The following is a 23,174-nucleotide window of genomic DNA, read 5'->3' on the forward strand; positions in this document are numbered from 1 at the left end:
CAAGGTCTTGTGTGAAATTCTGAAGAGCTGTGGAACTACAGCTCAGGAAGTCTTGCACTTCATAAAATTTGTCTTATTACACGAGCATAGATTCCCCCCCCCAGCTGACACTTTTTTGTTTGGTTTGTTTGGGGTTTTTTTTCATTATTTGTTTTTGGGTTTGCTTTTGGTTTTTTTGTTAGGGACTTAGGATAAAGAAATGTCAGGACATGAGAAAAAGAGGGCCACAGTTCACATTTGCCCTAACCAATCTGAGAAGCTGAAGAGTTGGCATCAACTGACACATCAGCATGTAAATTTGAGGTTTGGTCTTTTCCCATGGATTAGAGACGAGCTATACAGAGCTCACACATTAGAGAAGCAAAAAAGTATCAGCAACTCAGGCATCTCTCTGCCATGCTGTAAGACAGCAAGGAAAAAACCTGACAAGTATAGTACTTTAAAATAGTGGTTGCAAGGGAGAGTTTGCAGATTTCATTCAGCACAGAAGCAAAGTAATATGCGGTGTGGCACACTAATGATTGGGAACAAGAAAAATGCACTGAGTCTAGATGAACTTGAGCTATATATAAGATTACAAATACATGAAGTAATCCTGAAGCAGCTTGCATAAGGCTGTGATGAATTCTCCATCATTCAGAAATTTAAAAATCAGAGAATGTCTTTTATGAAAGATACACTCTAGCTCATCCAGAAGTTATGGCATAAATTACAGGGTGGAGTTTTATTGGACTGTGTTGTATTTGGAGGGGTTTGGACTTGATGAACATAAACATTTCAGGCTGGAAGGGATTGCTGTGAGATGACAGATAAGATCCTTTTGATAAGATCCTACTCAACTACTCTAAAATCAAAGTCAATTTAGCTGCAGTATACCAGTTACCACCAAATCATACCAAACATTAACTTGTAATTACAATCTTCCTTACTGTCCTTCCATACTGAACAGAATTATAATTATAAATTATACGCCCAGTACAGCTGTAAATAGAAACTGATTTTTTAAGTGTGGGTCTGGAAAAACAAAACCACTGCTTTAACTGACTCATGATAATTTTCTGAAGAGATGACCCTTCCTAAGGATTTATAACCACGAAATACATTTCACTGAGATAGAGCCCAGAGAAGGAGAGTCACACTCTAGTAACACATTCAGCATTACAACATATAAAGCACCACATTGTCAAGGTGTGGGACAGCCAGACCTCCATGAGGCTGGATCTGTGGGAATTAATATTCTACATGACAGAAGGCTTAGAGTAAGTGGATTAAAAGGTAAAAAAAAAAGAAAAAAGCAAGAGGGTGTCAGAAACATTAGATCTAAGCAACTCACCTGAAAAGGAGCCTTTCCTGTCAAGCACTGATAAATGATGGTTCCTATGCTCCAGAGGTCAGCTTTGGCATCATAGTGTTGAGACATAATGACTTCCGGTGCCTTTTTGGGGAGAAAACAGAAATCTCTTATGAAAAAATGTAGCTTTTTTTTTGGGGCAGCTGCAAGAAAGAAACAGAAGTCACTATTATGCTTTAAAAACCCCTGAGGTAGATTCCCCAATAACCATGAAAGATTTGCTCCCAAGACAACTGTAACACTACCTTGAAGAGGCCAATTCCCTATCCAAGTGGGGGAAGCAAAGACTTTCGCTCAGACAAAAAAAATACCAGATACTGGTTCGCTACTTTGGGCGAACTCAGTACTTTCCCTTCTCAGAGTACCATTTTCTGCTGAATCCACCTGTGCGCAGAAGAAGCCTCACTGAAATTGCACAGACAGATCTTCTAAACAAAAGCAAGTAACAAGTAAATGATCAAGAAAAGCAAAGGCTGACACTGCACAGGTAAGCTTCAGCCTCCATCCTGATCTGCATGACTCATTTTGCCTAAGATGGCAGCATATTAATTATGCTCCAGAGCCTGCTGCCAAGGTCACAGTTTGGGTTCAAAGGCAGATCTGTCCATTTCAGTCCAACAGCTTGAGCCCTGCTGTGCTTCAGACTCTGGTTTCTAATCTCACACCATGCCCTCGGTTGCTCCCTTCCAGGCTTGTTCCAAAAGCTGGAGATGGTGCAATTCCACAAAGCCCTGTGGCTCAGGAGGCAGCATGCCTTAGGAGTGGCAGCAGAAGAGGGACAGAAGGGCAGCCTTGCTAATCCCACGTGTTTGTAACAACAGATTTCATCGCGGTGCTGCCAGCATGGAACAGGATCAATTTTCTAGCTCTGTTAGAAGTAAAGGCCATGTGTAACAAAAAAAAATAAAACGGCAGCAAACAAGTTGTGGACAGGAGCTCAGTCTGTCTCTAAGGGAAGCAGGCATGACACCAAACAAACCCAAGGAAGCAGGACAAGAACTGCACAAGAAGGTCTGAAGTCTCACATGGCATGGATCATACCAGGGTTCAGACAGAAAGCTCATTCTTTCTTTTTTTAGAAAATACCTTTCTTTTTTAAAAGAGCAAAATTAAGAGAGCAGCAATGGGCTACAAGCTAAAGCAGGGAATAAGGGCCTGTCTTGCCAGCAGATGTTCCCAGGGCTACCACACAAGATCCACAATAGCAGCAGGGACAGACTTCAAACACCTCCTGAATCCCAACTGAGCCTTCCATCCCCATCTTCCTTCAAATCCATCAGTAAACAGAGAACAATACAAAACATTCCAAGATTCCTTGTAATGTCCACAGTTGCTTAAAATAAAAAAGGTAAAGTAGAAAAAGGTCATCACTGGCTTCCTCCAGCCCTATCAAAAAATAAGCTGGGTGTTTTCATTTACTTTCACAAGAGACTCTGAAAGAAAAAGTATCACTAAAAATAGACAATTCAGGAAACTCACAGGAGAAAAAAATTACATCATCTTCACATATAGCATACTTCAAATAAAGATCAGGCTTCAAAAAAAGGGAGAGGGAGGAAGTCTGTTTTGCTTAAGTTAGTACTGTGGAACAGATTACCAAGCACACTACCCCTGTGCAGTGCAGCACAGTCCAGCCTAACTCTGCCCAAAGAGGCTAGACAAAAAAAACAATCAAAACAAAAAACCCAAACAACTTAGAGTAGATTAGACCATGTTCAAAATCAGGTGCCCACTGTCCCCAGGGCACTTCTAAAAAATTCAACCTAAATTGATCCACATAATCTTTTTACTTTGAGCTCAGACAGCCACATGTCCAGGAACTATTACATGGCTGGCTTTGGCATTTCTATTTCTGGCCTGGTTTTGTCATTTTTAATTTCACTGACTTGATTCAACACTGAGATCTTGACTGCTACCATGAGTACAAATGAGAGATCACCTCCTCACATCCTGGTCCCAGAGTGGAAAGTACAAAGGGAGTGAAAGGGATCAGACACATCTGTTTCACAAGCTAAGAAGTCATCCTGGAAGCAGCTGGTTTGGTGAAAAAATTAGTGGGAGGAGGAGGGTTAGGAGTGGGAATGCACAAAACAAATTGCAAATAAAAGCAGGTGAGCTCCATTTACACCCATCTGCTGAGCTGTACAGCAAAGCATACTTAGGAATGAGTTAACCAGAGTGGCAAAATCTCTGCCTGTGTAGGTCCATAGATCTGAAGGGATTTTGCAAGACCAAAAAAGAGCTAAACACAGTTGGAGATTTCACAAAACTGCTGTTAAACAGGGACTTTGCTCCTGATGCTGTGGCCTTAGCAAAAATGACTGCAAAGCCCAAGGTGACAGCAGGCTTGTGGAACCACTGTCTCATAAAGGGCCTGCTGAAGCAGTGATTTACTGAGGTTTCTCTCCAAGGAAGCAACACTTCAAATATAGCCAGATGTGTGAAATATCACCCCAGCCCTCACTCTCTTTTGCTGTTGCTTTGCTCACAGCAGAGGAAATACATTTCATTTCCCAATGCCTTCAGTGGAGAGGCCCTGGTCCCCTCTGAAAGATGCAGTTTCTGGGAGCAGACAGCAATCAATACTCCATTTTGTTCAGTTTTATTTATCCACAGCTCACCTGAAAGTTGAGCACCTGTTGTCCAACATTACCAGCAGTTAGAACTTTATGAAGTCTCCCTGTGTAATAGCTGGTTTCTGACAAGTAAATAAAATTTCACCTCTGGGGGAAAGACTAGAAAGAAACCAAAGCCTTGCTTCTGGGGTACAAAGCACAGACAATACAGAAAAACCTGTAGGCAAAACACACTTACCATGTACATTGGTGAACCACACAATGTAGCTGCCATCATATTATTCTGCAGGTATCGGGCAAACCCAAAGTCAGCTACAAAGAGAAACAGAGGTAGGTCAGGATCAGACACCAGTTCTAGAGACCCTACACATTCTCCACCTCCCTTTCACTTCCCATGAATCTTCGCAGCAAGTGAAGTACCCCATCTTAACAAGACTTTGATAGCTCTCTTCTTGAGCAACAACATCCTTGTGCTAGTTATTAATGCACACTACAGACACTAGAGAAGGACAGACCAAGCCACATAAAAAAGTATTCAGAAGAACAAAGTCCCATTCATTTTTCAGAGATCAACAGTCACTTCTTCCTGTACCTATTTGCCTGCACTCCGAAATGTCAGCTGCTCAAAGCTGGTAAAGCTCTCTTGATTTCAGTGAGAACATGCCAGTTTATACTAGGTAGTTCATCTGCTGCTATCTCAGCTTTTAATTTGGGGAACTAAAAGTTCCCTTCCATCAAAAAAGCTGCATGTTACAGACATCCAAGAGAAACCACCACTCGCCACCACCCACATTTTTAGATCAGCCCTACTGAAAACAGTCTTGCTCTGTTCCTTTAGAAGAGTTTCAACAGTGCTAACTCCAGCACAAGGACAGAAAGCTGAGCCATAGTTCACCTGGTGGCTAGAAAAGCCAGGGACAAGGAATACCAAGATGAATTACTTCTGCAGGTTACTCAGCATCTGATCATACGATACTTAGAGGTTCTCTCAAGGTTACCAGATATTTCAAGCTAGGAGATTGACACAGCTGTTTACACTGTCATCTGTCACTAATGAATTGGTACAGCAAGCTATTCCCTGGACCATGTACTCTCAGAGAAGCGTGAGCAAGGGGTTGAAGCGTACATCACACCCAAGAGCAGCTGTGCCCACAGCCCTCCTGCCTGCACTTGGAGCTCCCACACACTTCCACCTTCTAGATAACTCTTTACTTCGCGTACACACACAAAAACCAACCAACCAACCACCCACGCTTCAGCCAAACAGGCAGCAACGTTTCAAACTTTTCCGCTGGACCTCATTTCTCAGCTGAATGAAGGCATTAACACTTTCTCCACAGCACAGAGTTCAGGTGAGGAACAGTTTTATCTAATTGGTGTCAGCTTCAGCTCATGAACTGTAACACAACCAGAAGTCCACATGTTGAGGGTGATACCATCCAGCACTCATTTCTGAGGGACCACAGGGGATACGTGTGCTCTGTAACTGGATTTCTGGAGCATGTCCCAACTAGTAGTCCATCTGTGCCACTCGCCTAATGTGCAAAAAGCTAATTTCTTCAAGATACAGCTGAGAAGCCTGCCTCTAATTTGGACTGTGGAAATGTCTGCTTTTAGGTGTGCCTGACTCCCATTGTACTCTCTGAGGCCAGCCAAGAGAGCAGCTAGTTTCAGGCCCAAAGACACCAACATCTACCTCAATACTATTAAAAGCTGAAAACAAAAGTCACAATGCCTGCTCATTTCTTGGTAAGCCTGGAAATTAGAAGCCAATTAGGGCAGGCTAGTATTTGATTTTACCAAGGGAGGCACTGTTCAGCTGGAAGTGGAGCAAGGCCTGCCCAATTCTTTTGTGTTAGTCTGTGTCCTGGCAGAGCAGAAAGCTCTTGCTCCTACTGTTTGGAGTCAGCTGAAGGATATGTCTAGTAGAGGAACTAAGCAAGGAAGATGAAAAATGTCAGGGCTTTTTAAGAAGTACAGCAATTCTTTCCTTCTCCTAGACAGTTCCCCGAAGAAAGATTGAGGCTTGCCACTTGTCTGTCACCAAACTCTCCTGAGAGCGCTTAGGGTGACATTTGTAATGAGGTCTTACCGATCTTTATGCGAATGTTGTTGGGATTTGATTTCCTGCCTCCAGCATAGGAAAGGAGGATATTCTGCGGTTTCAGGTCCCGATGGATGATGCCTTTGCTGTGCAGCATTTTCATGGCACCTGCTATCTGCTGGAGAAAGAGCCTGATGGTGTCTTCACTAAGTGTCCGCATAGCTAGGAAGAAGGAAAAAAAAAAGATAACCACAGATGAAAAAAATTACAGTGCCAGTTCTCTGAAGAGCCTAGAGGGCAGATCCTCCACAGCAATTAGCCATAATTTGTCATTTTTATTTCCACGTATGGTGTTTTCTCTCCACACACCATTTCTGAATGATTCCTATAGGCAACAAGGAAGAGTGTTTGCATTCCCAGCTTATTCTGTAGTCAGGGCTGTTTTCAGCCCCGAGTCTCTCATGGTGAACTCAGGCCAGTGGCAGGTGCTGAATTTGGGTCATCAGCTGGGTCCAAAAGCAACATTTGGTGAGGTTTAGGGCTTTCCTTAGCAAGAGCTGCCAGCCAGATCTAGGCAAGCATTAGGCAGGGCCTGTGGCCCGAGGAGTGGGAAGGTCACTAGCTTTGAGCTATGGTTGGCAGTGGTTGGACACCTAAGGTCAGAGCTTTATCACAAAGAATGTCTGAAGGTGATGCTAAGAGGAAAGGCAGTTAGGATTAGGATTTATGCCTGCCAGAATCATTAAGGCTCATGCTGGGCCTGGAAAGGGTTGATAGGTTAAATTCAGACAGTCTGTTAGGGTACCTGGCCAGCAGGGATCTGTAACTTTAGGGTATGAGTCCAAGTCTAGGCCTAACCCTTGTGCATCATCACCTGCTAGAGCAAACCATAACTCTAATCTCAAACCCAGGATTAAAGTGAACCACAGTCCAATACCTAACAACATACCCCTACCAAATAGACCCTACAAACTGCCATCTGACACCCTCCATCTTGCACCCATAGATGCAGCAAAAACATCTCAGAATGCTTTCATAAGCAAATTAAAAAAACCCAACATTAGTAATCAAAGTCTGCAAATATGGAAGCTCTGAATTGCACTCTCCTGAGATATGGGCTTCCCAAGAACTGTGGCGTGAAAATAAACACTGGAGGGGATTAAAATAAATTTTCAACTGGCTATTCTGATCAGAGCAACGAGACATTAGCTCTCGTTGTTTTAAGAGCTATACATATGAAACTCTTGCCAAAGCTGGGACCGGCCTGCTGAACAAACCCCAGGATCAACAGTGCTACCAGCCTGCCTTCTTGTCAGTCACTGAGCAAGTGAGGCTTAAAGCAAGGACCATTTCACTTGAATAAAATAATTTCTTTTGTAAAAAGTCTCAGTAAATTACTTGGGACTTTATTAGTGTTTTTCCAGCTGTTCTCTAGTAAGACATTAAAACAAGCTGGCAGGAGCTTCAAACTGCTACTCTACCTAGTCAACTAGAAGGGAGGAATTCTTATGAAAACACAGATGAGGTTGCACACAGCTTTAACACAACACAGGAAATTAAAAATCTAACTTTTAAAATACATGCATGGGAAACAGCAAGGGACACAGATAAGTTAAACAGCACTTGGAATAGAAAATAAACTCCCACCACTCCCAAACCTCAATGTTCTAGAAGGAGGCACAAGCAGAGCTAAAATGTCACCACAGCTATCAGCTGGTCCTAGACTCATACATGTGAGACCAGTGCACATGTATATAGAGTTTCTCTCCCCTCACTGGGCCTTTTTCCTCATGAACTGGCACTCAGCTGGAATTCAAGAGGCTCCTCTGCAAGAAGAGGAGATTCTGTGAAGGGATTTTAAGGACATGAAGAGGTAGCTCAGATGCAAGTCTTCCAAACCTACTTGCATCTTCTGAAAAAAAAAGCACTGCCTCATCTTTAACAAGGCTTTCCCTGACCTCCTTCTGAAATATATCAGCATACTCAGTCCTGTACCATTTTCTGTCTATTAAAGGTCCAGCATCTTAGCTGTGCTCAATCTTCTCTCCTACAAAAGGTCCCTGCAACATTTCTGCGATTCCTATTCAAGGAAATCTATTCAGGAATGGTTAAAACATCATCTTTAAACAAACCAGCAAGAATTCCAAAGTTTTTTTACCCAATTCAGCTCAGGCCCAGGAAAGGGCAGGCTGTCTCATCATCCCCCAAACATGAAGCAAGACTTGAAACTTGGCAGTTCTTAACATTATTAAGCTAGCAGGCAATTACAAAATCCTGGCTAAATACACTCTGCCTCTAGCAGAGAAACTGTGTTGTCAAGAGCCTTGTTCTGACCTGCAGTCCCAACAGCATGCCACATCGTTAAGGCGTTACCCTCTCCTTTATATAATTTGGTGGCTATAAGGTTAACACAGCACTAGCCACCATCCCTCAGCAAACCAGCTAAGCCTCCCCAATGTGGATTCTAACTCTTCATACTGAGAACAACAACATTGCTACAAAGATCAGAAAAATCCATTCACCCAAAGAAAATACATCCTCAGCTATTAATTTCTGCAGAATTTAAGCTTTCTCACTTCACAGAAGTCTGTACAAAGCTCTCATCCCTGCAAAGGTACTGTTTTCCTGACACAGGCAGAATCTAAGCTGGTGTCTTCAGCCTGCAGAGAGATTCCCCCAGCGCAACTGCTGTGGCATAGCGCAGCTACCATGTTGCAGCACAGCAAAATTAAGACAGAGGTCTGTTGGATCTGCTGGCAGCATTAAATCTCACAAATCCAGGTAGTGCAGCAAGGCAGGACTGTGAAATTGAGATGCTGCCCTCAGTAACAAGAGAAGGGTCAGTCAGTTACTTGGGGAGTGTAGGGGCATACCCTTTTACCTCCCTCCATTAACAAACAGGCTATAACACAGAAAAACCGAAGTCCTTATCTCTCATACTCAGCCCATCAGTCTACTGTGTGACAGCAGCAATCTTCAACTGAAGGACAGAGACATAAATACAACTGACCCCTTCAGTGACTTCAGGATATTGGTCTGCAAAAGATATTCTAGATCAGCTACCACTGGCAGAGGGAGGGAAAAGATACAGAAGACTCATTCAATTTAGGTGCCAAAAAAAAACCCCACCAAAAAACCACACAACCAAAAAAGGTGTGAGGAACAAAACATCTCCATATCTTTGCTACATCCCAAATAGGGAACTTGCACTTCTGTCCATGCAAAAAGGGGATATTCTCATCTTCACCAGAAAACTGCTGGCAAAACACTAAGCCCGCACTGAAGTCTGGGCATCCCTGTGGATGTTTGTGGTGAACAACACATTCCTGCAGAGAATGCTGTTTCACAAGCCTTGCTTTGCCATTACTGAGAAGTAATAATATCCCTGTGTTTATTTTCATGGGCTCCACTTCAGTGACGAGGCACTCAGCTTACTGCCTTGGGAACAGCAGCTACACAGGTCAGTAGATCAGAGCAAATATTTACTGTGGGTCAGTGTGGGGCCCGCATACCTTGTAGCTCTTGAGGCGTAGGAAAAGGATGAAACCACCTAAAAAGTGCCCTGGTCGGCCTGTGCCGAGATGTTCAACCTGCCAAGAGGCTGCCAGGTAAACTGCAGTAAACAGCCCTTGTCAGCTGCTCCAAGGGTAGATGCATTGCAATAGACACGCTGATGTTACATGACAACACCATTTTGGAAAAGTTATTTAGGAAAAAGAACTTCTCCTCTTACCCACAGGTGCCACAAGTATCTCTAACATGAGCCCAATCCAAATCACACTGAAGTCTGAGAGACCACGCTGATTTATGTGGGGCCTGTCTTGTAACTACCCCAGCTCCACTTGTGCAGAGTGTGGCCAGCGAGAGTCCTGTGAAGTCTTCTGTACAAGTCAGAAGACTTACTGCACATAGGTCTAGTCTCATCATAGATGTTTCTCAATTACCTAGCTGCAGAGGGTAAAAAGTTACACAGCAGTGCCTCCTCATACCTCTTGTTTGCAAAAGGGTCCCCACGCCACTTGAGATGAATTAGTAAGACAACAGCTCCTTACACGTGTCGTGGTCAAACCTAGAAATGCCTTGCTCTAACACAAAGTTTTCTTCACAGAGATGTGCTCTCCAAGAAGCAGCTTTAAGAAAGGTCATAAATATGCACTTACAAAGTGTCCATAACAGCCTGTGTCAATGCCAACTCACAAAATTTAAGAAGGAATTTTACATCAGCCTGTTCTGACCTCCCGAATACTCAAGGCCACAGAATTCCAGTTATTCCCATACAGAGGACAGTCACTTCTGTAACACTTCCCACAGCTCTACCACACACAGCAGCCATCTGCCACTCTCAGCTCCGAACATACCCTATGGTGGGCTTTAAATGAAAGCAACATCCCGAGATCTATCAGAAAGAAAATTGCATTGTACCATTAAAGAACACCACCACCGAAGTTGTGCTTAGCAGAACACACACAACCTTGGGTTGTATCAAAGAGCTAGGCCTGACCAACAGCCTAACCCAGCCAAAATGCATATTGCATTGAAACGTGCACATATGCACGTCCTCCAGTTATGAAGACAAGGAGAATTAGAGTGCCTTTGGATTCAACACAGAATTACCATATTGCCTAATGCTTGTAATTAGAGGGCAGAATGGATTGGGAAGCTTATAAGCATCTTGTTCAATGAGAAACAGGGGATTTGCATGCACAACTTGCATAAGTGTTACAGGAACTACCAGCAAAAATGTCTGAGGAGTCAGTGGGAAAGTAGATGTTGCAATTAAATACCATCATTTAATTATTAAAATAACTGAAGCAGCAAAATAACCGCTCAATAGTGATGAGCCTCCCGCGTACCAGTGAAATGCTCTGGAAGAAATCTGAACTTTCCAAGATGAGCTTTCAGGAAAAAAAATCATTATTGTCAAAAGCACCCCGAGCATCTGCAGAAACCGGGAGAGGAGATACCCCAAAGGAGCACATGGTGGAACGGAAAAAGCCATGTGATGCAAAAGCCGAGACTTGTATCTAGGCTCTGGGATCTAGAAGATCCAGATCTCTGCTGCAGTGATGGGAGTAACTAACTTTCTTGCTGCAGTCCCTTACTGACTGCTCCCTCTGGAAATCTGTGCCTGCTGGGTTCTCTTTACTGGAAATCAGCACACAGATTTTAAGAGTTAAAATAAAAGCAAGCACCAATTTCCCAGACACAACAGCCGCTCTTTACAGTTGTCAAGGTAAAATGTTTTCTTGGTAAAAACAGAGCTAAAGGTAACTTTTTCAAATTAACTCAGGCAAAGAAGGATCAAACCTTGGCCCAGGCAACACTCAAACAAACCAAACTGGGATAAAACTGAATTTTATTTGGAAAATACAATTCATCCTCACTTTCTCAAACTAGCGACCAATTTCCTGAGTGGTCTCATTTGGTAAACAAGGAAGTGAGCTGTATTAATAGCCTAGCTAATTGCACAGTATGTTTCACTTTTTTTTTTGGTGGGGTGGGTGGTGGGGCAGACACAAGATGACAATGGACATATACAAGCAGTGGTAGGAACAGGAAGATTTTCTATAAACCCAGGTTTCTATAAAACATACTGTCAGAAGCTGTGTTCTTGTTCACACACGTAGCTTTGCAAACAGTAATGCACAGCCCAGTGCTTTAACATAAAAGGTTCATTTCATGTGCACGAAAGCTAAAAACTTTAGCTTTCAAAGCCAACACATTGGTAAAACTGAAGTTTGACTATCTTTTAAAAGCATTTCATTATTAAAATTTGCACTTGTATTCAAGGAGAAAAAGAAGGTATCAAAAAAAACATTTTCACTTGGTATTCATAACAGCGTTTTGCCACCGAAGATGCTCCTATTAAAGCACAGCAATACCCACCAGATGCAAAACAACACTACTTATCCGAGACAAAGCACACTAAACCTGGATTTTAAAAAAAACAAATGCCTGTCACTTCTCTCACCCACATTTTAAACAAAACACATGAAAGGCAGAATATTCCCTCATTTTCCTTCAAGTACTAAATCCTTTCTGAAAATTAAAGTCCACAAATGTAATTCATTACCCTGTATAAATAGAGTGCAACATACTAGCATCAAGCCCCAAATAATCATTCTAGGGATACCAACACTAGCTGTAGGGCAAATGTAAATTTAGCTTTTAATCCTTCAATTTTTGCCATTTCCAGGCATCATGTATCTCAAATAAGGAGCCTGAAGTGTTATCCAGCTGACTAGCTTTGAATGTGAACAATGTGCACAAACTTTGTTTAACCATGACCCAGAGCCACACCAGAAATGAGATTAAAGTTGTCTCTTCCCATTTAGTAATCTTCTAGTTAACATGCAAGACAACAAGAAAGCTACTTTAATGAAAAAAAAAACAAAAAAACCCAAACCAAAAAACAGTCAGGCCAACAGAAAATAAGGGCTATGTTTGACTGCAGCTAAGCAACTTGTTCAACATGTTATCTTCCTACCATTTAGGTACTCAGGTGCAATGTGATTTTCATATAGGCCAGGATCCTGTACCTGTGCAGTGGGCTGCACTGAAAAATAGCTTGGGAGATTGAAGCCCGAGTCCCAGCAATATAGCTGGATAACAGGCAAAGCATGTTTCATTTGGTTTGATGGCAAAGGCACACTTCAGTCTCACCAAAAGGTTCTTCAAGGCACCACAGTCACAGATACCTGTGCTATATTCTCCAAAAGACCCTGAAGCTGGTAGTTTTCAATCACCTTCGCAACACTGCTGGACACACTACAGCCACCCTCAATACACGGAAGAAAGAAATGTGTTCTGTCCTAGATGTGGGGACACCCTTAGGGGTAAACTTAAAGGAAGTGAAATATAATCTTGGGATCTTATTTTAATCCAACCCTACAGAACTACAAGGCTTCAGTATAAATAGCTTTTTTCCAGTGACCAAGAAAAAGACAAACCATGTCCCTAGCAGTGTTAAAATATGTTTAATCTATAAGGCTATTGTAACTAAAACACGTAACTACTGACAACAGTCACTACAACCTACATAGGAAAGGCTACAAGACTAGCTTTTATTGTCGTGGATTCTCAGTTTTCAAATGATTATCAAGGGTGAACCTCTTGCAAGAGGAACAGTGATAGTCTGTTTATTTTGCAGGAATTATAAAAAAAAAAATACACAATCTGCTTGCTTAGACCTTCAACAAACCCCAGCAACTTTAATGAGCTAAAACAGCCAGTGTGTTCTTCTGAATACAGAGGATATTCTCCATATTGTTCTACTTACTGTGAAGGTAGTCTGCCAGGTCACCACCATTACAGTACTGCAAACAGAACAGAAAGCTCAGTTAGTGCAGGGCAAATCAAAGATTAAAAACAGTAAACTTCACTAGGATGGCAAGTTTATCATAGTATTTAAACATAAATAATCACATATGACAAAACACATATTCAGAAGTTGGCAGGGAAAAACCCCATTCCTGTAGTTTCCTCTTCTGTCCCATTTCCCCAAAATGTTATGTTGCATTATAATACACCAGTATTAACTAGCTTTTGTGCATGTGCACATCCATGTACATACACATCAGAGAGCAAGATAAAACCAGAACAAAGCAGAAGGGTCACCACTGGAGACACCACCAGAAAGCTGGTTGAGGAAACCCTGGGAGTAACCACAGCTGAAAACTGAAATTCCCCACATCATGTTCCACACCAGTAAGGAAAGCCAGCAAGGCCTCACAGTGAAGACTGCAGAGGAAGGAAAACGTTCAAAAGCTTTGCAGGTAGGCTGTGTTGAGAAAATTCTCTTTTTGTGTATCTTTGATGCAGATACTACCCAGCAACACCCACCTGACCCTTGAGGTAAGACATCTGACTGATTAAACCTGTGCCAGCATGACCTTCTGACAGCAGCAATATGAGAAATCCCCCTGGCTGCAATCTTCACCCACACTGCTCCAGTTCTCAAAGGCATGCAGCTGGAGATTAGGTTAGCAAAAGCATCACAGGTGAGACTGGGAGCAGAAAGCACTACTTGTGTAACAAGCTGGTCTGCTTTAAATTTTTTTTAAACTTTTTAAAAAAAAGGGAAAAAAGAGAAAAAAAAAAAAAAAAAAAAAGGGAAAGGAAAAAAAAAAAAAAAAAAAAAAAGACAGACACACTCACCTCCATAACCAAGTAAACAGAGTTTGCCAGTTCCTGGTAAAATAGAAAATGGAAGAAATAACAGATTTATGCATTGAAATATTTGACACATTTTACAACCACCACATTTCCTTTTAAACAGGTAAACTGTGCTCTGTTATGTTATTCAAACTGAAGAGAGGGTAAAAACTTCATTATAGTTTAATTCCTGGAAGACTACTTGCTTTGAAAGTGTCGGGTATTTAGGGATGTTATTACCTTCCGAGTGTGCATCTGTTTAACCAAGCAGATCTGTATTGTGGCTTGGGTCTTTATGTTCCTTTTGGGCTCTTGGGATTAACGGCGGCACGCAACGCAGATGCTGGCACACTACTATCTTAGAGCCTTAATCATTTCCACATTTAACTTGGCCCTTTATAGCAGCTATGCCCACATGAGCAGTGCTAGTCTGAACAGAGAGATGAGAGCAAAACAACTTTGGGACCTGCAATTCAACCCCACAGCTGAAAAGTGCCCCCAAAAATTCACCTTTGATTTGGGGCAAAAAGGACAGATCTCAGGTCAAAAATGCAACACTGGCCAACCGATTTCTACACATGCATTAACAGAGTTGCCATTATCAGGTGGCTAAAGCTTTCTGGATTATCATGGGAGTCACCACCAGTGAAGTCCAGGCCAAATGCTTGTTTTCCCAAGTTTGCTATAGGTGCTGCACTGTGATGCTTTTTACAATCTTGAGAGTTTACCTCCAGCCTTAGCTGATCTGCTCCACTGGCTCCCGGGCCTTGGAAAGCATGTACAAGGTGGTATATCCACAGTACAAGCACGGGATACTGCGGAGAAGTGTCCCACAAACACACAGCACCCCGGAGCCGCATTAGGAACTTTGGTGGCTGCGCAACACACGTGCTGACACCAGTGGCTGCCTGGCACTTGTTTAGCAGAGATGCCAAACCACTAGCAGAGAACAAACATGAGAACAGCCAGATGCTTCAACCCTGGGTAGACCCAGAATGGTGAATGACTCTAAATCCTCTTGTTGAAACAGAAGTCAGACAGAAGCAGACCTACCACATAAAAGCCCGAGTGCTAGAAGTCACTCCTGAACTCAAGGCCCAGGCCTGGACAAGCGCAGGCAGCAATTACCAATTACCGGGGTGAGTGGAGAAGCTCTGAAAGCAGCAGCAGGGCAAGAGACTCCACTCCATTTCCGTAGCTCCAGGGCAGCATGCCTTCATTTACAGGCTGTTTAGACACCTGCCCGCCTGATTCCTCTTCTGAGCCCGACTACATTTCAAAAACCCCAGCATCCACCCTACCAGCCTTTTAGCTTCCAAGCAGTCTCCACTGTCTGCTCTCAGCCCCTTTCATTTTGGTCTGCCCACAGGACTCTACCTCCTGTCAAGCCTGTACCAAATTGACTGCCTTTGTCAACGCCTGGAGTCCTCGGCACCTCCCATCGTTTCTCTTGCAGTCCTCTTTTAACCTCACGACGTGAAATCTGAGTTTCCAGATGCTTGCTGGAAGACTGGCTGGAGCAAGGCAGGGAGAGGGGAGGAAAGCTGAACTACCTGCCATTTGAGAGACTCAAGCTACAGCTGCATGCAGCATGGGCCACCTTCCCCCGGAGGGGCTCAAGGCACCGGGCAGTCCAGCAGCCTCGGCTCACATGGTTCCCCCGGTTCAAGCACTCACCAGACCCCAGGGCTGGCCATCCCCAGCTCTTACAGCTGTTCTGACTGCCAAGCCCAGCTGAGCTTTGTGAAAGTCCCCTGGCTTGTCCAAAAAGCAATTTTCTGTGATACTTCAAGAAGGCGTTTGTTGCATTTCCTTGCGTGACAAGTATTGCTTTAAACAGGCTTTGTTTTCCAATCTCTGCATTTAAAAGCAGCACACGTTAAGTCATCCACTTTCACACACGCTTCAGATGAAGTGGAAAACCAGCCTGTGGTTAAAAGCACTAGCCCAGGTAAGCAGTGCAGAAAGAAAACTCCAGGCATCGTCACAAGCTTTGCACACGACAAAGTGCTGGGGGAAAATTTTCAGAAGCCTTCAAAGCCCACCAGCTCCTGCTGTCCTTAGCAGGAACAGTGGAAAATCAACATTTATGAAAGACATCTCAGGCCTTTCACTTCCACGGGAACTCCAGGCACAGACGTACCAGAAGATGCAAGGACACACCAGAAGTGCAGTGCAGCTGCTCGAGGCAGCAAACGGGGAGCTCACTACGGGGCAATTGCTGGGCACGGAGGAAGCGTCTGAAGCGCGTTTTGCAGCCCAAACCATATTCATCACTGTCACAGCACCATTTTTCACAGACCCTTCTTGTCTAAACATGCTGTGATCACTGCAGCTCAGTAACTCTATACATTAATATGTATAGTGCCAGCAGGGTTTGGGGAAGCTTAATACATTATTACCTATATAGAAAACAAAGAGGAAGTTTAGCTTACACAAACTAAGTCCAAAAGGTATTTGTAATAAGTTATTAGCCAACAGCTAATGTACAGTTTGGTTGTTTTTCCACTGTATGTTATTTAAAGTCTTTGCAAACAAACATCATCAAGTCATTGATTTTTGGCAGCCAGTGCGTACAGTGACTAGGGTTAAATAAGGACCTACACAGGCAAGAGAGATGCTCTGCTCAACTTCCCCAGCAAAGCGACCTTGGTGGTTGGTGGTTTTATCCCACCAACACAGGGTGAAGAGATAAGAGGGCAATGCCCGAAAGGCTTCTAAGAGAAGCAGGTGGCTTCCCCAACCATTCACTGGCAACAGCACCCTCTGAACATTCAAGCCTTACTAGGAAGCACTCTCCACCCTGCTGCACGCACACCCACCGCAGCAGAGGAACATTTAGCAAGTGTATTTTCAGATCACAGACGCCTGTAGCAGGGATGACACAACCTCCGCATTTGCAACTTCAGCATTTCAAGACCCACTTATCAGAAAGAGATTTGTAGGAATTTTGCCAACAAAACTAAACATTCATTTCAGGAAGGGCCCTAGAAACAAGCTCTTGTTTGGAAAAAGCCTTCAGCCAGTAGCTTACTGTGGTTACAATGAATACAACAATCTAAAGAGACTTCTGGTTTCTCAAATGGGCTGATGGACTTCTCTCAAGCTGATTCAGCAGCAGAAACTATTTCTTTTCCATTTTTATCCTTCCACAGTATTTATGATTTGTTCATTAACGAAACAAGGAAAAAATACCACAAGCCAAATTTTGCAGGCTACCAGTCTCTCTGAAAAGAAACAAAACGCCCAACCCACTCATTTCTATATCAGTAACAAGAATAATATTAGTTTGTTGTATTTCTGCAGAGGCTTATGTCCAAGAAGCGCTACAGATAATTTACTCTGGACCTCTTAATCACATATGCCAGTCCGTGCAGCCAAGGTTAATCCTGTCACTAAATAAGCTTAACGAAGGGAACAGCACAGAAGCAACCCCCTAACTTTTCCTCTCATCACAAAGTGCAGCAGTACCCTGATCATGCTCCACAACAGCACCAAAAGGCCTCCACCAAAGATATTAAGCTGATAATTAATCAGTCTGGATCATTGCCTCACTCATAGTTCTTGCAGCAGAGGCCCCAGCGATGAAGTTACAATTTAATTGAGTGTAAAAATAGGCAACAGCCTCTACTGTCTACAAATAACGCACATCTGCTGACAGAGGACAAAGAAATGAAGAAACGTCATTTAGCAGCACAGCATAAATCACCCCAGGACAGTGCTGTGTTACAGTTCCTCACTGGGATACCAGGAGGGATAGCGTTACAGACATCAAGACCCAGCAGTCCTGTCTCCCTTAAATTTTCTCTCCACCCATATTGGAAAGGTGGCATGATTCTCTTCTTGGAAAGTGTGTGTTAAGGTGTGTCCAAAGGGAAATGTCTGGGAGTACCCACAGTTAGTCATCCTCCTACCACAGCTTAAAAAGTCTGCAAGAGGAAACTTCCACAGAGAAATCCTCCTCTGCACTCTACCCCAGCATCTAGCCTGCCACCAAGTTTAGAAAGATGTTTAGGAAGGGAAAAAAAATTGAAGTTTAATTACACAGCACTCCAAAACTCTGAGCAGTGCAGTGTTCTCACCGATCTGTGTGGGACCAGTGTTGTAATAGACACTGGGGTAAAACCAGCAAAGAATGGCTTCCACCTCACACAAATCCTCCTTTCTAGGAAGACTGGGGGATGCAGGAGGAACACTTTGAAAATGAATGTAGCTCCACCATTATGCCCAGGCACCGAGCACCACGTGGCTGACAAGGCTCCTACTGCCTACAGGCGAGGAGCCGTATGGACTCAAGTCCTCAAAACTGGTCTTGTTACTCTCCTGAAGAGCAGTGTACCACCGCCTGCGTGTTGGCCTCCCTCCAACGGCAAAGGTCCCCGTTTTGTACCTCTCAGAAGATATCTACCACGCCTTGCTCAACACTGCCTCTCTAACAGCACCCGGAGCAGCTGCCAAGCAAAGATAATTGCCGCACACAGATCTCTGTAAACAGGGCTAGGACCCATCAAGCACCAACACAACAGAAGCATACAATAAAGCTGAGGGTCTGACAGTGGAAGATAAACTCAACATCAAGTGAAAGCTAAGCTTCTCCACTCTGTTTTGGGTGTTTTGGTTTTTTGTTTGGTTGGTTTTTAATGCCACTTCCCCCCACTCGCTGCAACAGAACCACAGCACACCACGTCCTCCTGTTTTGCCAGTAGGATCTCATGGAACCAGCACCCTTTTAGCATATGGTCTCTAGTCATCGCTCTTCTGACAGTGGCACTGGAGTCACAAACGCAGGCTGTAACGAACACAATTTTGCTTTACAGAAACCAATTCCAAGGCCAACGGCACCTGGAAAGCCTCTGGCTAAGGCCCACTGGGCTCAGGCAACAGAATCTACTGCTCTCAAGAGAGGGAAGAAACTTTCCAAACAGCAAAATCTCTTAGTATAATTTCACTTTGGCTCACAGCTTGGCTTGAGCAGGCTAACCTCTAAAGAGGGAAAGGAAAACCGTCATGCTATGCAAGGATTATCTCTTGATGCAACTATTTGAACAGAAGCAAGATAAAAGAGAATACTAACACCAATCTGAATTGTGGGAACACCTACCAATGCTCAACCTTTGGAAAATAGATCTAAAGCAAATAACTAGAAGATATTCACATGCTTTTTGACCTCACACAGAAAGAAAAATGTGTCTCCAAGACTATTGTGTTTCTCTGTTCTCTGGCCCTGGTCGTTCTCTTCACTCCTTCTGAACCTTACCAACGAGGATCTCAGGAACACTTCAAGCAGGTTTCCAATTCAGGAGACAACAATTAACTCGGATGAAGGAAGAAAAGCTGCTGCAGGAAAGGAAAGGAAAGTACTCATTCACTGCAGTATAATCTCCTCTCTGCGCAGACATACAATACCACAAAATGTTTCTCAAACCCAGATAAAGCTTCACAGTCAGACAAAAGCACATTTTAGGACAGACTTTTGGGATTCAGGTCATGCAGCCAGCGAGGCCCTGCACCAAGAGAGTTAGCACTTTATAAGGAACCAGCAGCCACTTTCTTGTCGTGTATGGGCTACACTGGAAGTGATAAATCTTGGGCTACGGTAGCAGTCACACATAAGCACGGTCCAGGAGATGATATGCAAGCAACAAATATCATCATCCAACAGTCTACTCAATATCTTTGCCTATTTTGGCACATCCAGCTCCAGCAATGAAACCTACTGCTACTGACTGGAAAGCATCATTACTACGGTCCACAGCTGTTTGACTTCCCAAAAGAATGAGGGCTTCCAATTTCTTCATGTAGATCCCAGGGAATAAGCATAAGAAGCAAGACCCAGAGAGGCCCACAGACTTCTGCATCGGCTCTTGACTACATTCTGCTTCCTGCAGACCCGTCAGCTTGCTCCAGGATGCTGAGCACCAGCGCAGGCACAGGGCAAGCAGAAGGGAAGCCCAGTAGCACAGAAGTGGCTTATGGCCAGCCTTGCAGCCGGCAGACTTCTGTAGGACCAGAAGAACAATGATGCCAAGGGCCAGCGTTACCCCATTCCAGGCACTACGGTATTCTCTGCTTACAAAACAGATGAGTTGTTTCAAGACAGGTCGTACTTCAGGGCAGATTCAAAACAGCAGGAAACCTATCCTCTGGTTCTACGCAGGCTTCAGGAAGGGAGGGAAAGTATTTCCCATCCCCCTGGCAGCAGTCCTAAAGTCTGACTGCGTGACATTAAAAAACAAACAAGACAACGTCATGTCCGCGGAGCTACTGTTTGCCAGGCAGCTAATACCACCACAGACAAATGGCAAGACAGCTAGTAGGACGGCTCAACCTTCAAGGGACCTGAAGAAACTTCACCACCCCTTCCACTGGACACGAGCTTGCTGCAGCTTCCTTCAGACCAGCCCCAGCTCTCTCCCCCGCTCCCCCCCCCCCCCCGGGCAGCGGCGGGCCGCAGCGCCTGCCACAGCCCCGCTGACTGGGCAGTCTGCCGGTGGCTTCACGCAAGTTCACTGCGGGCCTCGACCGAAGCGCTGAGACTCAACGCGCTTGCTGGAGGAGCGATGGCTACAGCGCTTGCAGAGAGCTCAAACAGGAAAACGCGACTCTCCTCCGGAGGCAGACCGGGCCTCTGCAGAGCAACACGCTACAGCAAGCCAAAGCCGAGAGCTGCATCTGGGCCTAACCGCAGAAACCGAAAGACGGGATTAATGTCATAATAAGAGCGCGGAGACAAAGCGGCAGGTTCCACAAGTCACCGAGCTTCAAGGCGAGACCAAAGCCATCTATCGGGGCAAACCGAAGGCTCGTGCTGCTGGGACACTGGAAAGCAATCGCTTCTTACAGCGGTCACGTTCGTCCGGGGGTAACGCTGCGCCACTTACTCCAGTTTGTGCCCCCGGCTGGCCGGCTCTTCGGGAAGTCTTGCTGCCCGAGAACAAGCGGCACGGGGCACAGCCGTATGCAGCAGCTGCAGCAGCCCAGCAGGGATAAGAGACTGCAGAGCTAAAAAGCAGCAGAATCCTGAAAAGTCTGGACTTTGGCATGGATTGGAAACAAGTAGTTACCCCTTTGCCAACAGGCAGAATAAGGCTTAGAAGCTTCTTTAAACAAAAGCAAGCTCTTTTTTGCAAATGGCAATGTATTATGTTAATGCTATCAAGCGAGGAAGCTTCAGAATTCTAAAAACAATGATAAAAATATCAAAGATCTGATTTGCTTTTCTGTATTTATTCCTCATCTCCTTTCTATATCACAGTCTTATTATAAAATGAACATTTAAGGTTGAATTCCCCATTACCTTAAGCTCAGTCACATGTACTGGAATGAAATCCTTGCATACCATAAAGTTGTATTTTATGAGCCTGCCCAAAGAGCAGGAGTAGCAGGGGGAGTGCTGTGGGTCAAGGCAGACAATAAGGCAGGCTACAAGAGTGAACGTTTCAGTTTTAATCACACACTCACTGAGACATTATTCACTTACTGAGATATGTGCAAATACAAGCAAAGCAACTCAGTCTGGAAGTTTGATTTTAGAACCAATTAATGTAGTTCTACTAATAAAGTTGGGAACGGCTTGTTTTTTTTAACAGTATATCCCAAACACAATCTGATAGCCTGCAGGAGATTTTTTTTTTTTTTTTAAGCAACTCTGGAAGTTAGAGGCCCAACCTCCACGTGGTTTTCTATGGCAGCTGCATGACTGACTAGCCTTTGCAAGTCTTCTTTTTTACATCCATTTATTTCATACTTCATTTACCAGATTTAAGAAAACAAACACACAGCACAAAGGTGCATGGGTTTTCTTTCAAATAAAAACGGGCTTAAATTAAGAGGAAAAAAAAAAATCCAATTACTGAAAGCCAGAGTAACATGGGCTTGAATCTGCAGTATTTAAAAACCAAAGAGAACTGAGTATGTTTTGACGTATTTAACATACTGGCTACAATTGCCAACTAAATGAAAAAAATATCAAACACAAATGAAGAAGCCTCCAGAGAGAAAGTAGCCCAACTGCCCAGCTGTGCGCAGAGCGACATGAAGCAGCACGCACACATAGGAAACACATAGAGGCTGCATGCTCCAAACCCTCCAGCAGCCCAGCAGGGCTGTGTCTCAGCCCTGCCTGACACCACCTCACCTCACCCTCCGCTGCCATCCCTGGGGTTTCCCATCACACCAGCAGCTCTCACACTCTGGGCCACCAGCGCATACCGAGCCGGCTAGGAGGCCTTCGCTTCCCGGAGATGCAAGACGCTTTGCTAAATAGGATCTCTAATGACTTAAAATTCTGCATCTTTCATTCCCCCCCACTGGAACCACGCTGCCTGGTTGACGGCTAGTGTGCCAGCTCAGCTGACCTAATTCCTCCTGTTATTCTGATGCTAGGAGACAAGCCAGGTGCTCCTGCAGCCAGACAGAACATTATTGCCCTAAGCAATCACTGATGCAGAGTTTGATTCACTTCTATCAACCCCCCTTGAAACAACCTTGCTGAATAAACAAATGCAGCTTTGAGATCGTCACTTTGCATTTTGAGAGCATCTCTTTATGTTTATGGTGGTATGTAAGGCCTGCACATCATAAAGCAGGAGACATCACACAGTTAAAGCACCTGTTTGCTATACACTAAGCACAAAAGAGGTTCTAAAGCTATTTGTTGGCAGGGGTCTTCCCTGGATTCTGCTGTGGACATTTATTATTAAATTTCTCAGACAGGAACCATAACAACTGAAGGCTATTAAGATGGCTTCTCTTAAGCAAAGTATGTTTAGGTCTGTACCTGAGAAACATTGCCTTGGAAGACCACATCACTCATATTCACTTTCCATCAAGTTTGCCATTTACTATTGCTACATGAACATAAGTAACAGGAAAAAACAGAACAAAACAAAGAACACCAACCAAAAAACCACCCAACCAACAGAAAACAATGAGCAAAAAAGTACATACTTATTTTGAAAACAAAACAACCAAAAACCTCTCCTTGACTTTGCAAATCAAAGACCACCACCTCTGCTGACCACCCCTGTGCTGAGCTTCTCATTTCCCA

The 23,174-nt window shown here is 44.0% G+C and overlaps 1 protein-coding gene across 1 annotated transcript in view; it reads right to left on the reverse strand.

Moving 5' to 3' along the window:
* The window catches only part of ULK1 (unc-51 like autophagy activating kinase 1), an 85,753-nt gene that overhangs the window by 54,633 nt on the left and 7,946 nt on the right, over nt 1-23,174 (reverse strand). The window contains exons 5-9 of the mRNA XM_010581724.1: nt 14,129-14,161; nt 13,251-13,287; nt 6,020-6,193; nt 4,166-4,239; nt 1,334-1,435 (exon numbers count right to left, since the gene is read on the reverse strand). Coding sequence (XP_010580026.1) covers nt 1,334-1,435; nt 4,166-4,239; nt 6,020-6,193; nt 13,251-13,287; nt 14,129-14,161 — 420 coding nt within the window. The remainder of the gene's footprint in view (nt 1-1,333; nt 1,436-4,165; nt 4,240-6,019; nt 6,194-13,250; nt 13,288-14,128; nt 14,162-23,174) is intronic.

This window comes from Haliaeetus leucocephalus, unplaced genomic scaffold (genome assembly GCF_000737465.1).
Source record: "Haliaeetus leucocephalus isolate CR32 unplaced genomic scaffold, Haliaeetus_leucocephalus-4.0 Scaffold802, whole genome shotgun sequence".
Lineage (NCBI taxonomy): Eukaryota > Metazoa > Chordata > Aves > Accipitriformes > Accipitridae > Haliaeetus > Haliaeetus leucocephalus.